This window comes from Lentinula edodes, assembly GCF_021015755.1.
Source record: "Lentinula edodes strain Le(Bin) 0899 ss11 chromosome Unknown C8R40scaffold_49, whole genome shotgun sequence".
NCBI classification, from domain to species: domain Eukaryota; kingdom Fungi; phylum Basidiomycota; class Agaricomycetes; order Agaricales; family Omphalotaceae; genus Lentinula; species Lentinula edodes.
Window position 1 is genome coordinate 188,279 of NW_025764355.1, and position 13,533 is coordinate 201,811.

The 13,533-nt window shown below is 47.2% G+C and overlaps 4 protein-coding genes across 4 annotated transcripts; 3 read left to right on the top strand and 1 right to left on the bottom strand.

Moving 5' to 3' along the window:
• Positions 1-305: 305 nt before the first annotated feature.
• C8R40DRAFT_1128375 (uncharacterized protein) lies at positions 306-1,904 on the top strand. Its single transcript, XM_046229099.1, has 6 exons — positions 306-447; positions 503-574; positions 634-1,110; positions 1,168-1,439; positions 1,495-1,536; positions 1,593-1,904. Exons 1-6 carry the CDS (start codon positions 381-383, stop codon positions 1,716-1,718), a joined length of 1,056 nt encoding a protein of 351 aa, XP_046081104.1. The 5' UTR covers positions 306-380; the 3' UTR covers positions 1,719-1,904.
• A 150-nt stretch (positions 1,905-2,054) lies between these two features.
• C8R40DRAFT_672206 (uncharacterized protein) lies at positions 2,055-3,468 on the bottom strand. Its single transcript, XM_046235836.1, has 6 exons — positions 3,033-3,468; positions 2,903-2,972; positions 2,759-2,841; positions 2,508-2,703; positions 2,232-2,434; positions 2,055-2,177 (listed from the first exon to the last, which is right to left on the bottom strand). Exons 1-5 carry the CDS (start codon positions 3,276-3,278, stop codon positions 2,238-2,240), a joined length of 792 nt encoding a protein of 263 aa, XP_046081105.1. The 5' UTR covers positions 3,279-3,468; the 3' UTR covers positions 2,055-2,177; positions 2,232-2,237.
• Positions 3,469-6,370: 2,902 nt separating this feature from the next.
• C8R40DRAFT_1057977 (uncharacterized protein) lies at positions 6,371-6,682 on the top strand (the record flags this gene model as incomplete). Its single annotated transcript, XM_046225179.1, has 1 exon — positions 6,371-6,682. The coding sequence occupies one exon, from the start codon at positions 6,371-6,373 to the stop codon at positions 6,680-6,682; it is 312 nt and encodes a 103-aa protein (XP_046081106.1).
• A 55-nt stretch (positions 6,683-6,737) lies between these two features.
• On the top strand, positions 6,738-13,507 carry C8R40DRAFT_1058033 (uncharacterized protein; the record flags this gene model as incomplete). The annotated part of the gene is made up of 11 exons (XM_046225181.1): positions 6,738-9,409; positions 9,463-10,285; positions 10,339-10,830; positions 10,894-11,564; positions 11,612-12,408; positions 12,461-12,595; positions 12,644-12,700; positions 12,753-12,878; positions 12,939-13,044; positions 13,095-13,248; positions 13,307-13,507. The coding sequence occupies 11 exons, from the start codon at positions 6,738-6,740 to the stop codon at positions 13,505-13,507; spliced, it is 6,234 nt and encodes a 2,077-aa protein (XP_046081107.1).
• Between the last annotated feature and the right edge of the window lie 26 nt (positions 13,508-13,533).

Below are 13,533 nucleotides of genomic sequence, written 5' to 3' on the forward strand. Positions count from 1 at the left end.
GAACACGGAGGCAGGGCACTCCTTATGTAGTATAAGATTCCAGTGAAATAGCAGTGCTCGACGAAGTTGGGAGGTGAGTCAAGTAATCAGTCTCCATTAGTCACCTACTAGATGCAATTAGTTCAATATATCGAGACCTTATAGTTTCAGATTCATGCCGTTGCAATCCAAGTCGACCAGGGATTGCGACCAGGGATCGCTGAGGTTTGAATTAAGAAACGGGAGGATGAGAATAAACCAATTGAAATATCGTTGAGCGGGTGAGCGTGCAAAGTTCAAGAGTTTCCCACGCAAGCGGAGTGAGTCATCTTTAACCTGTACCACCACTACGAACCCGGTATTTGCACAATTAAATCACGATTTTTTCTAGCACATGCAGTATGATCGCAACTGCATCTACGCAGAATCTTGAGGACGCAGCTAATTTGGCCGGCGAATTCATCTACAGTTCCGTAGATACTTCTTTGTCTTAGCTTCTGAACTCCCTTACACTCTTTACAAGGTCTCGACTATCTTCCGCACGAGGTGAAGCATTATCTTGAAGAGATTAAGCATAAGGACTTTCGCGTCCAAGGTGTGTCATTTCTAAGCGTATTCGACCCTGAAAGGATGCTCATCCTTTTTTCCCCGCAGAATTACAGCAACAAATCGACGTTGACAGTGCTCGATGGATCAAACACAGTTTACGTGGAAGCGTGACACCCTCACAAGAGTTCTCTCCATCCCCCTCCCCATCACCAAGCTCAAAGTCTACCGCCAATATACCGTACAAGATCCAACTGGGCTATACAGAAATTGAGAAGCTCTCCAACGAGAAAATGGCTCTGGCTGAAAAGATAACGAGTTTGCTTGCGCGGACTCGTTATCGTCTGGAGTCCGACATCAACAAAGTTCGAATCTTGCAAGGCGAAGCTCCCGCAACCGAAACAATTTCTGCTAGAGGCGTTTCAGCAACGCCGAGCTTGAGTGGGACCTCTTTTCATGTTACTAGCCAATTGCATGCAAATGACGCTGCAGCGAGTCTCAGCGAAAGTCTTCGACTCGCACTGGCACCGCCCCCTTCCGCTGCCGAAATTCGAAAGTCTGTAATTACGACTGCCTCAACGAGGAGTGAGTTTAATGATTTTCATCGCCTTTATCCATGCTGAAAGATCTTTCTCTCTTCAGGGCAAGGTCGATCTACGGCTTCGCCATCCATCAAGCTCTCCGCAGGCGGCAGTCGTTCAATCTCCCCCGCCGCAACCGCACCAACGAAAGCTACTACTTCTCGGTCAAGTCGTCTGTCACGTCAAATACACCCTCCCCCTCCTGCAGACGATGACATTGAAATGGGCGACGAAGACGCTGAAGGTGAGGATGATGTTGACGAAGCAGATGACGGTGAGGATGCCGACGACGACAAGCTGTACTGCTTCTGTCAAAGGAGTAGCTATGGGGATGTATGTGCTCTCGTTATTCTCTGTCAGAAAGCAGGCTCAAATGAGCAATATACAGATGATTGCATGCGATAATGAGGGCAACTGTCCCTATGAATGGGTAAGCTATGGCCATGATACACGCTGAGTTATACGTTGATTGACCTTCTCATCAAGTTTCATCTGTCCTGTGTGGGTCTGAGTAAACCGCTCCCGGACAAATGGTATTGCTCCGTGTGCTCCATCAAGATGCCAGTGGCTGTCACTACTGTTACTGTAGGCAGGAAGGGAAGGAAGAAATAGGGTTTTTCTCGGGAAGGGAGATGAGACGCAGTATCCTTATTATTCAATTGATTGATCATTGTATAGTACGATGGACTCAAGTATCGTGTTATTATCTCGATATTGATGTATGTATTTCGAAACAACTTTCATTCTGACTATGTATGCACTTATAGTTACCTGGAATAAAACTTGCTGTAAGCTTAAGGCCAAGAGCATCGACGTGTATAGTCTTCGCTCGGGGATGGTGTAGTCACTCTGAGGTGACGCATATTGTACATATGCGTCTCTTCCAGGAAATACCTTATGTAAGCGAGTATTCTTTCCCTTTAAGTTTCACGTTTTCTTCGATTTCTACGGTTGTGGATATCTGTCTCTACCACTGCAGCTAACTCAGCTCCGGTGCAATTGAAGATATTTATCAATGGTGAACGATGATAGAATCATTTATCTTCATTGTCCACAGTACATGCTATCATTCTCTGGAATCCGTGAGTTGAACCAATCCCTATATCTATAGATTAGAGCACTTACAGGCACTTACTTGCTATGAGTAGCCGCGCGCTTAGCCATCTCAGTAATGATTCGTTCTTTGGGTTGCTCGAACTTTTCATAAATGTTCTTAGACATTCCGCTGCACACGACGTTAACACCCCTTTGAAGTCCCTCCATCGTCTCTTTCGTATATTCTTCGAGCGGCATCCAGAATTGGGACAATGCTCCCGTGGTACCCTCGGCTAGTATACGATCATAAGATGTTAATTCGAACTCTCCCTTCGAACAAGTTGTTCGCCATTTCGTTTGACTCACCATCGTGAAGCTCCGACTCAACCAAGGGAGGGCTGATCTCGATGACGCCGATGCTGGTGTCTTCAAGCTGGACACGAAGTGAAGAACATAGGGAGTGCAATGCTGCTTTTGACGCAGAGTAATTGGCGATCCAGGGGGCGGGAACATAAGCAAGTCCTGACGTGACCGGAGCAATCAAGCATGGGTGGCCGGAGACCTTCACAGGTAGTCAATGATCTTGAGAATTGTGGGATAATATTTACAACACCTACAGATTTTGCCAAAAGGTGAGGCATAAAGAACGAGATTATAGTCAGTATGGAGAAGTAGTTGACATGCATTTCAGTCGCAATGGCTACAGAATTCATATTCATGAGGGTCTTGGCTAATGCTATGAAAGGCATGAATATTATTACCTTCAAGGTCGACTTCCTTCTTGAAATGTACCTCACGCTGAATTCCAGCCGCGAGGACAAGTGTATCGATCTATATTCCAATAAGAATGCAAATAACAAAAACAAAACGCACTGGCGTGTATGCACATACCTCTGGATATTTCTTAATCATCTCCTCAACAAAATTCTTCGTTGCAGCCTTATCGGCGTTAACATCAAATTTTTCTGCATCGATCCCGGCCTCTGTGAGTCCCACCAAACGATCCTTGCGTCTACCGACACCGATGACCTTGGGATGACTAGGGAGGGAAGCGATGGCCAAAGCCAAAGCTCGTCCGATTCCAGACGTTGCTCCTGTAACCAGAACACATTTTGCGTTGTCGATTGAAGGTGACATGAGTTAAAGTATAATTCACATGAGAAATAGGAAAGGAATTTCTGATACACGCGTGGTATATCAAACGCACGGTGAGCCCCTCGGACATAAGATCAGTGTTGCGGGCCACACCGGATGTGAGTTCGATTCCGAAGCGATTTTTCGATTCCCATGACTCAAACTTGGAAGATCGTAACGATCCTTTCTATGACTGGATGCTCTATGCACTTAGGTCACCGACCATGTCTTTCCGGGAACATAACCCGCACGATGTTGATGTAGTATAGTATTAATACTAGTCAATAGCAAGCAATAGCAGGAACCTTCATTATTCTGGGGCCTTGTCTCTTCATTAGCAGCGAACAACGACTATGATGGACAACCTACCATATGTATTTGTGATTCGAGATTGCATCGGAAGAGTGATATTGATGAAGGAATTACGCACATGCAATGTGGATGTCAATGTCAGTTAAGGAACGTATTGCGCAGATTAAGTATGGGAAATTATACGAAGTTATTGGCTAATGCGGCTCATAATCAGTAGCTACATAGTGAAAACACAACTTGAACAGATGAAAGCATACAGTTAATAGCGGTATTATTCTCAACCAGTCGTCAGTTAGCCATGGCTGGAGACACAGGAATGATAGGGGCTTGATTCGCTCACGTTAAGAAACGAAGCCTCTAGATTTTACTGTAACTGTGGAACGTCTCCAAATAAACTTTTGGGGTTAGTATGGCTCTGGTCACGATTGGGTCTGCCAAAAAAAGACTTTCAATTGTGGGCGGCGTTTGCTGTCGATAAGATAGGGGGGATCGGAAGGGATGAATACCCAGAAATGACGAAAATGTGATCATTGGCAGTCCAGCAGATTCCTCGAAAGGACGGAAAAAAATCGTAAAATTTCTAGGGAAAGAAATTAACATAGGACTCCTGGAGCATGCAGTACTTGTCGAGACTAACTACTAGCACGAGTGGATCCAAAGTGGGAATGAGTGGATGTTCGGTTTGCGCATTAATATCGCGTCCTGTCGGAGTATCGGTGTTTTTGGACCTATACAGTATTTAGACGCGCATGTACTTGGGCTTGACAGGTCATACCTGTGTTGTGTAGCGCGTCATCACAAGCTGAACAGGAAGGACGGAACGCTCAAGGACAGTCAAGAACCTTTGAGATACGAACACCAATCAATGATCAGCTTTGGCGCAATCCCTCAATGACCACTGTTGAGATGAGTAGGGCAGTATTGAAACGAATAATCTCCGGAGAGCGTACTCTATCGTACTGTAGTCTACTGCAGTGTTGATGGATAGATATACATAGCTCCTTTCGACTTTTGCCCTAATCATGTAAAACAGGGATCGTGCATCAGACTTCAAGTTATTCCAGACCGCATGGAGTGACCATAGATCTGAAGGTGGTTCAAGCTGATGACCTCTCGCCTCACTTATAGCACCGCGCAATACACCCAATTCTGAGGGAAGCTAGTAGCTGAGACCAAGTGCACAGGCGTTCCGGACTATATTGGCTTCGCAGAGTATGAGTTGGAACAGGTCATAACCTTGTTCATTGTTGTCATCGAAACTCGAGAAAATCTAGTGGATACGGCTGGTAAAAAAACTGATAAACAATAAATTTGCGCAGTCGCATGCCTATATAAATTATCGGGATAGGTGTTAGTCGAGGTTTAGTCCAGGGTTATTTGGGGTCGAAGCATCAAAGCTCAATTTGGATTTTTTTTGGCATGCATGCAAAACAGCCTCGGTCAGTAAAATTCCGGAATTCTGAACAAACAGCGCCGAAATTAGGCTACTGATTAGAATTCTGCGGGTTTAAACCATACTTACCGAGCTAGCAGAGGCTAGCAGCTGCTATAACATCTGATAGCGGGTATGTAATACATGGGGGATGATCCTACATAGGCATACATGGAACCGGGTGCGATCTCGTGGTCGACAGGAATTGAATGAGAGCCGAATGGATTGCTGTGGATCGGTCTATCATGACCATTGAGATTAAGATTTTTGTTGCCTTCATAGATAAAATACTATACAGGACGGTAATCATCAGCGCAATGACGGTTTCTGTTGTCCGGAAGACCGCGCAAAGTTTGAAAGGAAAATAAGAGAGCGGGTGCGTCCAGAGAAGACTTCAATTGTCCATGAGCAAAAAGTGACTCAGGAGGAAGATGACAGGAAGTGGGCGTGTCACTGTCTGTAGCTATTTACATAGAGAGGACTGCGAAAAGTTCATAAAGCTTACCTTGCCGTAAGATATGGTTTTGTGGCCTGCGTGAATTTAGTTTTTAAAGTACAAGTACGCCGAAGGGTTGTGGTGGCGTTCCTCAAAATACTATAATGGATTCCGGATAGTAAACTGCGGGAAAGGCGGGAAGGACCACTAAAGATACGTGGGTACAAGAGGGTACAACGTGTCATTGAGCCCCATAGGCACCCATCCCGGATTGGTCTCGGTAATCGTTCATGTACAGTCACGCGTCAGAAAGAGTTGTTCTGACCTGGATGTCGTGAGGACTTACGGAAACCACATCTTATCTGAATGTCAACAACGATAGATCGAGAACGAGATCTGGCGTATACTATTAGACAAGAAAGGGAAATGATCATTCTTCGTGCTTCCACCAGCCTTTTGGTGCGGGTGCAACCAACGACTGATAATTGCATGCCTGGCAAAATGACTGAACAGTTGAAAAGCGCCGCAGTGAGCAGGCAGATAGCGCCACCTTTGGTGACCGAAGAAGAGCGGCTTCTCGAAGGGAAATCAGTAGGAGAATTCAGGAAAAATCATCATAAGTGAAAATCGGGTTAGTGACACGATGTGATGGAGGTGAGGAAGCAACTCGTTCCCATCAAATCAAATCATCAGGGTCAAACAACTTTCATCGTCGGACGCGTTTTGACTCTTTACGCTCATGAGCACCAACAGTAGCCTGCTTTATCTAGAAAGCTAACCAAGCACCTGCCTTATTCCTCGGTAAACTGTAACATTACTGGTCATTGCTTACTTCGCTTACCTTTCTTTAGAACTAACGTTGAATCACGATTTCTGCCAGAGACGCGAAGAAAAGCATTGTAACACATCTGTAATATGGCTCCAAGGCGTGAGACTTCGACTGCAAATACATTGAGCCCTCAGGATATTACTACGACCTCCAGCGGTCAACCTACGGCCACGTTAGGCTTTCCTCGTTCCACTTCACCTTCGAATGGATTCACGAACTTTCTCTCGAAACCTTCAAGATGGTTTGGCAGGAGTGCGTCAAATCCAAAGATCAGCACCGTTGCTGCCGCTTCAGAACCCAGAATGAGCAGTTCTTCGGGAAGAAAACACAAGATATCGCGTCCTACTGACCCTAGGCCGATTCTGGACTCATATAGTGCTGCTCCGGGGGCTAGGTGAGCTTTCACATCTCATTTTTGCTTCTTGTAGATACTGAATGGCCTTTAGATCTGTAATGGATCTGACCTCTCGAAATCCGAATTCTCTAGACCTTTCATCCATCGGTTTCAATTCCAGTCAGCCCTCCAGTCCTTCCAGTCCACTTCGGTCAACATATGGACTCGGTGATCTCCGAGCAATCTCTCGACGAGCATGGTCGAAATCAGCAGATGATCTTAGCAAGCTTTCGGCGGATGTTTCTCCTGCTATGGAGGAAAAGATTGCCCAATATCGCAATCGGAGTAATAGCAATACTAGTCCATCATCTCCAGGCGGTCCTCCTTCGGCTCCGCCTTTCTTCGAACGCAGTTTAAGCCATGGTACTGGCGTACAACCGTTTCCATCACTGCCGAGAATCAATACACCATCTTCAGCTACTCCAACAGTGTCCATCTCAATATCAGCACCTGTCATTGACGAAGCTGCACACAAGCCTGCTCCATCGCCCACCCACGTCCACACACGCTCATATTCATTTACGCCCAAGCTCGCGTCCAAGCTTTCCGCGCCTCGTTTCATGCCTCCCAGTCCCAAGCGGAAGGGTTCCGCAGGTTCAGAGATGGAAGGAACGTCAACACCACCTGTCCCTACACGGGGCGCTTTTCCTTTCAGCTCTAGTAGTCGAACTCTTCTTCCCGACTCATCTTCTTCCTCGAGCACTTCGCAGCCAGTTCATCGATCTACTACTCTTCTAGCTCCACCCAATATCGTTGAACCTTTCAACGAGTCCTCAGAGTCCAGCTCACCCAAACGGGCCTCCCAAATCGTATACCATAGCGGCTTCATCAACAAGTTTGCCGACGGTACCGCAAGTCCGCACCAACTTGGAACAGCGAAGGCGTGGAAGCCCTTCAAACTGGAGCTCAAGGGGTCCAAATTGTATTTCTATAAACCTCCGTCTGATAGGGCAGCAGCAATAAAAGAGCTATTTCCTACAGAGCTAGTACCTGTTAATCAGCAGGATGAAGACGAAATTGGTAACATTGGAGGAGTAGAGGGCGAGCTTGAAGATGATCCTTTTGCCTCTGCGACGGCCACGAATACCCGAATGGATATGCGGCCGACGAGACAGGAAAATTCCATTGCCCAGAGGAAAAAAAGAGCGTTCTGGGGTCGACGAACTCATCCCGATTTGTCAAAGGATGCCGAGGGGATAATTGAGAAGGGAACATTTGAGGCACTGACACATGAGGCCGTCTTTGGCACTACTTTCTTCGGACTAGTGGAAGGGGAGGTCACCGCCGCGGAAATTAGCAGTGGAATTGGGAAGGCTAAGATAGGATCGATGGAGCAATGGAAAGATTTCGCGGCTTCCATCCTTCTCTGCATGCCTCACTTGGTGGATCAGACGAAGTTCGAAACGGAGCTGATGAGGTGTTGCGAGTTTCTCGTCAGCGGCGCGGAAGAGGAGAAAAAATCGGCAGAGAAGCAAAGAGTGGTGTGGTTAGCAGCAGAGTATCTTCGATACCACGGGCGGCCACTAGAATTCCCTGATTGGCCAGAATGGAAAGCGGAAATTGCTCCTGAAGCTATCACCGTCCCACCCCCAGCCATGCCTCTACCAAGGTCGACGTCCACACAAGCCTTATACAACCCCACCCCCGTTGCGTCTCCGAATATAGGCATGTTCTCGCCGAGACCGGGAGAGAGCAGTAACATGTCATTAGTGAATGCCTTAATTGAGAACGGACGCGAAGCTACTGCCACGCCTCAGCCAGGATCCGGCAACTCTTACTTCGACCCGACCACGCCTGGGGCTCTTTCTCTTTCGACACCGTTTGGCACACCTTCAAGCCCCACTGTCAACAGGACTCCCTGGGCTTCCGCACTTGATCGTGAAGGCCTATCAAGAGATGTACTTCTCCTGATTGACCCCAACACCATAGCACGCAGTCTGACTGTCTTTCATCTCGCTGTTTTACAACAACTCCCGGAAAATCTCACAGCTAACTTTGTACTTGGGCCGGAAGGATCGGAATCGCACCCGTGGTCGACGCAACAACCATTATCATCATTATCTGCCACTTCTTTATTCGGTTCAGACGACCATCCTCATTGGCTTACAAAACTGCTATTGGTGCAAATCCTTGGCGCAGATACTTCAACAGGTTACGCTACCCTACGGGGCGCTCAATTATCTTCACCGAGCCGAAGATCTGAAGACCGGGGACCTACGTCCCGTACGCATTCGCGTTCAGAAGTCATATCAGCCTGGATCAAGATTGGCGAGCTTTGTCGACTGAACGGGGATGAGTGCTCGTGGAGAGCTATCCTTCACGCAATATGTGCTGCTCCTGTCGCTCGACTGGAAAAGGCTTGGAAGCGTGTTAATCCAGTGGCAATAGCAACTGTGGAATCTTGGGTTCAACCTGTCAAGGATGGCGATCCCGTCAACGGAATTAGGGAACCTAGAATAACGCCTTGGGGAGGAAATATGAGGAGTATAATTAGGGAACACTTGTCACAAGCTTCGGTACCGGGATCGACTGGTGACGTTCTGATGTTGGCGACGCTGGATAGGGTGCGCATGTTATTCGAGGGCTTTCGAACCTCAGTCTCTTTATGTCCAAGAAAGACAACAATTTTGGAGGAGGGAAGTAACGAAGAAGTCCAAAAGCTCGTTTCATATTGGAAGGACATTGTCGCTGACGGCGGGGCCTCTAGTGGCCTAGGAATAAAGTTTCACAGGTATGCAATAAGCACACACAGCACTTTAGATTGTGAATTGACTAGTCACTAAGGGTTGAGCAGTTCATCTCGTTATCGCTTGCAGCTGAACCTCGACGGAAAGGGCTATATGAACCTTTCTATTGGGCCAAGTCTAATGGTCAGCCTTCTTCAACTGCACCACTCCTTCCACTCCTTTTTCCAGAGCCTCTACCTACCATTACCTTACTTGACCGATCACAATTCTTTCGCGGGCGCGTGGATAGCGACTCTAACGACTTTCAGCATCTCCGCGCTGTTGACGGACATTTGCGACCTGAGGGCCGAACATCAGTACCTGCCAGTGACAGTGCTTTCGGTATTTTGAACCAAGGAGGAATGACAATTCCAGTCCACGATGGGGACCTTCTGTTGGTGGTACAAAACCCTATCACTGACTCTTCCTCTACAGGCTCTCGACCCTCATCTCTCGTGAGGTCTCGACCTCCAAGTTCTGACATCGACCCTTCGTCTTTACTAGATGGTAAATCTGATAAACCTATCGGTCGGACGCCCTCCATCCGAGTCAAGCCTGGGTCCTCCGCTAATCTAGAGAGAAAGAGTAGCGTCGCTCGTCGTAGCTCGCTCCCATCATTGTCGCAGCGTCAGCCTTTAACGCTGGCTGAAAATTCTTCGGAACCTCCCTTACGGGTTCTCGTTCAGGCGGGCACGTTGGATCGTCTTGTTGATGTTCTCGTTCATGGACTTCATAATGTTTCGGTATCTGTCGCGGATGACAATGGTGAAATGTCATTGCGGGTCGGAATGACACGAGAACTGTTGCTGGACCACAAAGAATTTACCAGAGTGTGGTGGAATGTTTTTCGTAGTTTTGTGACGCCACTTATATTTTTCGAGGTGTGTCCTTTGCGTTTAAACAAACAGTGCGTTATGCTCACATATCCCTCTAGCTGTTGCGCAAAATTTACATCAAAAGCCAGCCTGCAGGGTCACCTCCGTTACCTGATCAATATCTTGCTGCCATATCATCGAAATCACAGGTTCTCGACGCCATGAAACTCTGGTTGACGAAGGGTGGCGGAGCTCAAGATGTATTGGATGACTCTCAGCTCCTTCAAGCACTTCGAGCCTTTTTTGCCAGTTCTAGTGATCACATCATTCATTCTTCCGCCGCCACCTTCGAGAACCCAAGTGTCCGACAAGCTTGGGATAACATGACCGAATCACGGCAAGCCCTTGAAGAACTTCTGCTTTCTCAGACAATGAGGCCATCGACTTCTCGAACCCAAACTGTTTCTCGAAACACGGTAACCACGACCGAGTCTCGCGTACGGAACTTAAGCACCAGAGAGCCTCCGGATATGGATCGCATGAGCCCCGAGGAGTTTGTTGACAATATCGACGGGATGGCATTTGCGGCCTTCAACAATGTAACAGAAGAAGTAAGCATTCTTAGTACCATTCCCTGCCTTGCTACCAATTGACTGGTGATCTTTTGCTTTTAGGACCTTTACATCACATCCGACCTTCTGGAGGTGCAAAGTACTGATCGAACTGGATGGTTCCCACCGCGAGAGGCGTCGTCACTGGATGAGTATATCGAGATACAAACTATTCACAGCCATATTCAGGACGTAGAGCCATCCTCTCTTATATCCGAACTTTCACCTGAAAGCTTATACCGTCTTCTTCCCCCTGGTATCCGAAGTTGCATTCGAGCACACTCAATCATACGGAAATGGCTGATTTCAAAAATTGTTGCTCCCCGTATAGGTCTCCGCGCACGTCAAATGCGAATAGAGTTTTTACTACAAGTCATTGAAGTCGCTCGGCTGCGTAACGCGGAGAGTTCTTCACCCAATTCTGTCTATGATCAGCCCTGTGTTCGGTCTTTCGTAGAAGCAGCAGTGACATCCGCCATATTGAGTCCTGAATGCAGAATGCACCACCGAACATGGCAAAATGTTTCTGCTAGTCGAGGTTGCAATTACGACACACTTTCTCAGCTGCTTGCACGACCCAAAACGCAATCTGTCGCATCTAGAGATCCCTTAACAGTGGACATGGGGTGGCTGATAGAGCGGATTCTGGACGTTATTGCCATGCCCGATCTTGTTGAATCTCATAATGAAGAAGGGCAAAATCTCGTTAACTTTGATAAACGCCGGTCAGTTTGGTTTTCGGTCTTTCAATTCTTCTGCTGAACTTTCGGTGATGATTCAGTAACCTCTGCAACTTCATATCTAACGCACCGTCACTGCTTTCGCGAAGGCTTGCTCATCAGAATGATATCAACAGACGAGGCTTTGAACGTCTTAACAATATTGAACGCGAAATTTTCTCCATTCAGTTCGATATCCGCGGAATCAAGGATGAGGCATATCGGGAAGGCGCTGCTGCGAACGCTCCTGGGACACCGTCAAAAAAGATCTCGCGGCCCTTTCAAAGACTTGTCGCTATTCAGATGGACAAACATCGGCGGGACAAGAACTTGCGAGTACGTCTACAGAAAGAGAAGACGCAGGAACAATCTCGTAATGAAAAACGAGAAGAGCAATTGGACAAAGCGATGAAGGGAGGACGAAGACCGACTTCGGTTGCACAGAAGCAGCATCGCAATAAGAAAAGCATGTCGTCGCTTTTCAGTTTTATGCGACCCATTTCCAGTGCATTCGGTGTCGATAATTCCCATTCCCCTGTCCTAAGGAGAACCGCCTCTGAGCTTGATTTTACTCCTTCGGGAAAGCCAACATTAGTTTTGAACCTCACGGATTCCAGCGTTAACCATTTCATCAACAACGAACGTTCTTTCACCTTTAGGCTCGATACTGAGGACGGCGGTCATTATCTTCTTCAAGCGCTGTCGAAGCGGGACATGACCAAGTGGATCGATACTCTTGCCAGGGTCTCAAAAATAGCGGCGAAACGGCGGCTCACTTACATCGGGAATTCTCCCAAGCCTCAGATCGCGGACCATATTCACGACCAACCCGTCACCGCTACCAGGGATCCTAAAGCAGGTAAGAGTGGTTTCTTTCTGGTGCTATCGTTGCTCATTGGCGATCACCTCAGTGTTTGGTGTGGAACTGAATTTCTTATTGGAGCGAGAGTACGGTGGTAGCCCAGTACCTCCAGGTACCATACCATTTGTCATTGAACAATGCCTGGCTCAGGTTGAAGCCCGAGGTATGACGGAAGTTGGGATCTGTGAGTGTTTTCATGTCTTGCATCAATTTCATCTTGAGCTGTCGACAGATCGAATGGCGGGTGCAAGTTCCGAAATTGCTCATCTCAAAGAAGCTTTCAATCGTGGTAAGGGGGAGCTTTCATCTACATTTTCAGGATATAGCTCACCTTCGTTTAGGTGAAAATCCGTTGGACGTGTATACCGATATTCATGCTATCTGCGATCTCATCAAGTCGTGGTTCCGCGTCCTACCTGAACCGTTATTTCCTCCAGCCTCTTATCATGAAGCCATAGATATCATCAGTAAGTTTATAATTAATCTCATCGTACAACACTACTGAAAGTTATGCATCATCACTCAAGAACTGGACAACCTTGATGAACGACTGACCAACATTCGTCGAATCGTCCGGAACCTCCCTCGTGCTCATTTTGATTTATTGAAACTGATATCGGAACACTTGGAACGGTACATTGATTTCGTTCATATCTTCTGAACCTACTCATCTTACAATCCAGGGTGACCGACTTCGAAGAACATAATCAAATGACTGCCGAGGCCCTGTCAATCGTCTTCAGTCCCAACCTCCTCCGTGCCCCTCAGAATGATTTTCTTCTGGTCCTTTCAAATATGCCCTACACACATAAGCTGGTGAAGACCCTTATCACACATGTAAGACTTTCAATGACTTGCATTGGATGCACGCTCAACTTCAACTTGCCTTTTCCAGTTCCATGTCATCTTCGATGACGCCGATGCTGAGGTGGACCCAGAGGATGACTTGGATACCCCTATAGCTGAGGCCGACGAAGACGAAGACGAAGACAGAGAAGAAGAAGAAGAAAGGACATTCACCAGCTATCTCTCCCCGACTTTGACCAGTCAAGAGGAACTGAGCTCTGATCCAACGAATCACTCTAAACCATCTTGATACCCCGCAACCTCACCCTATCCGCT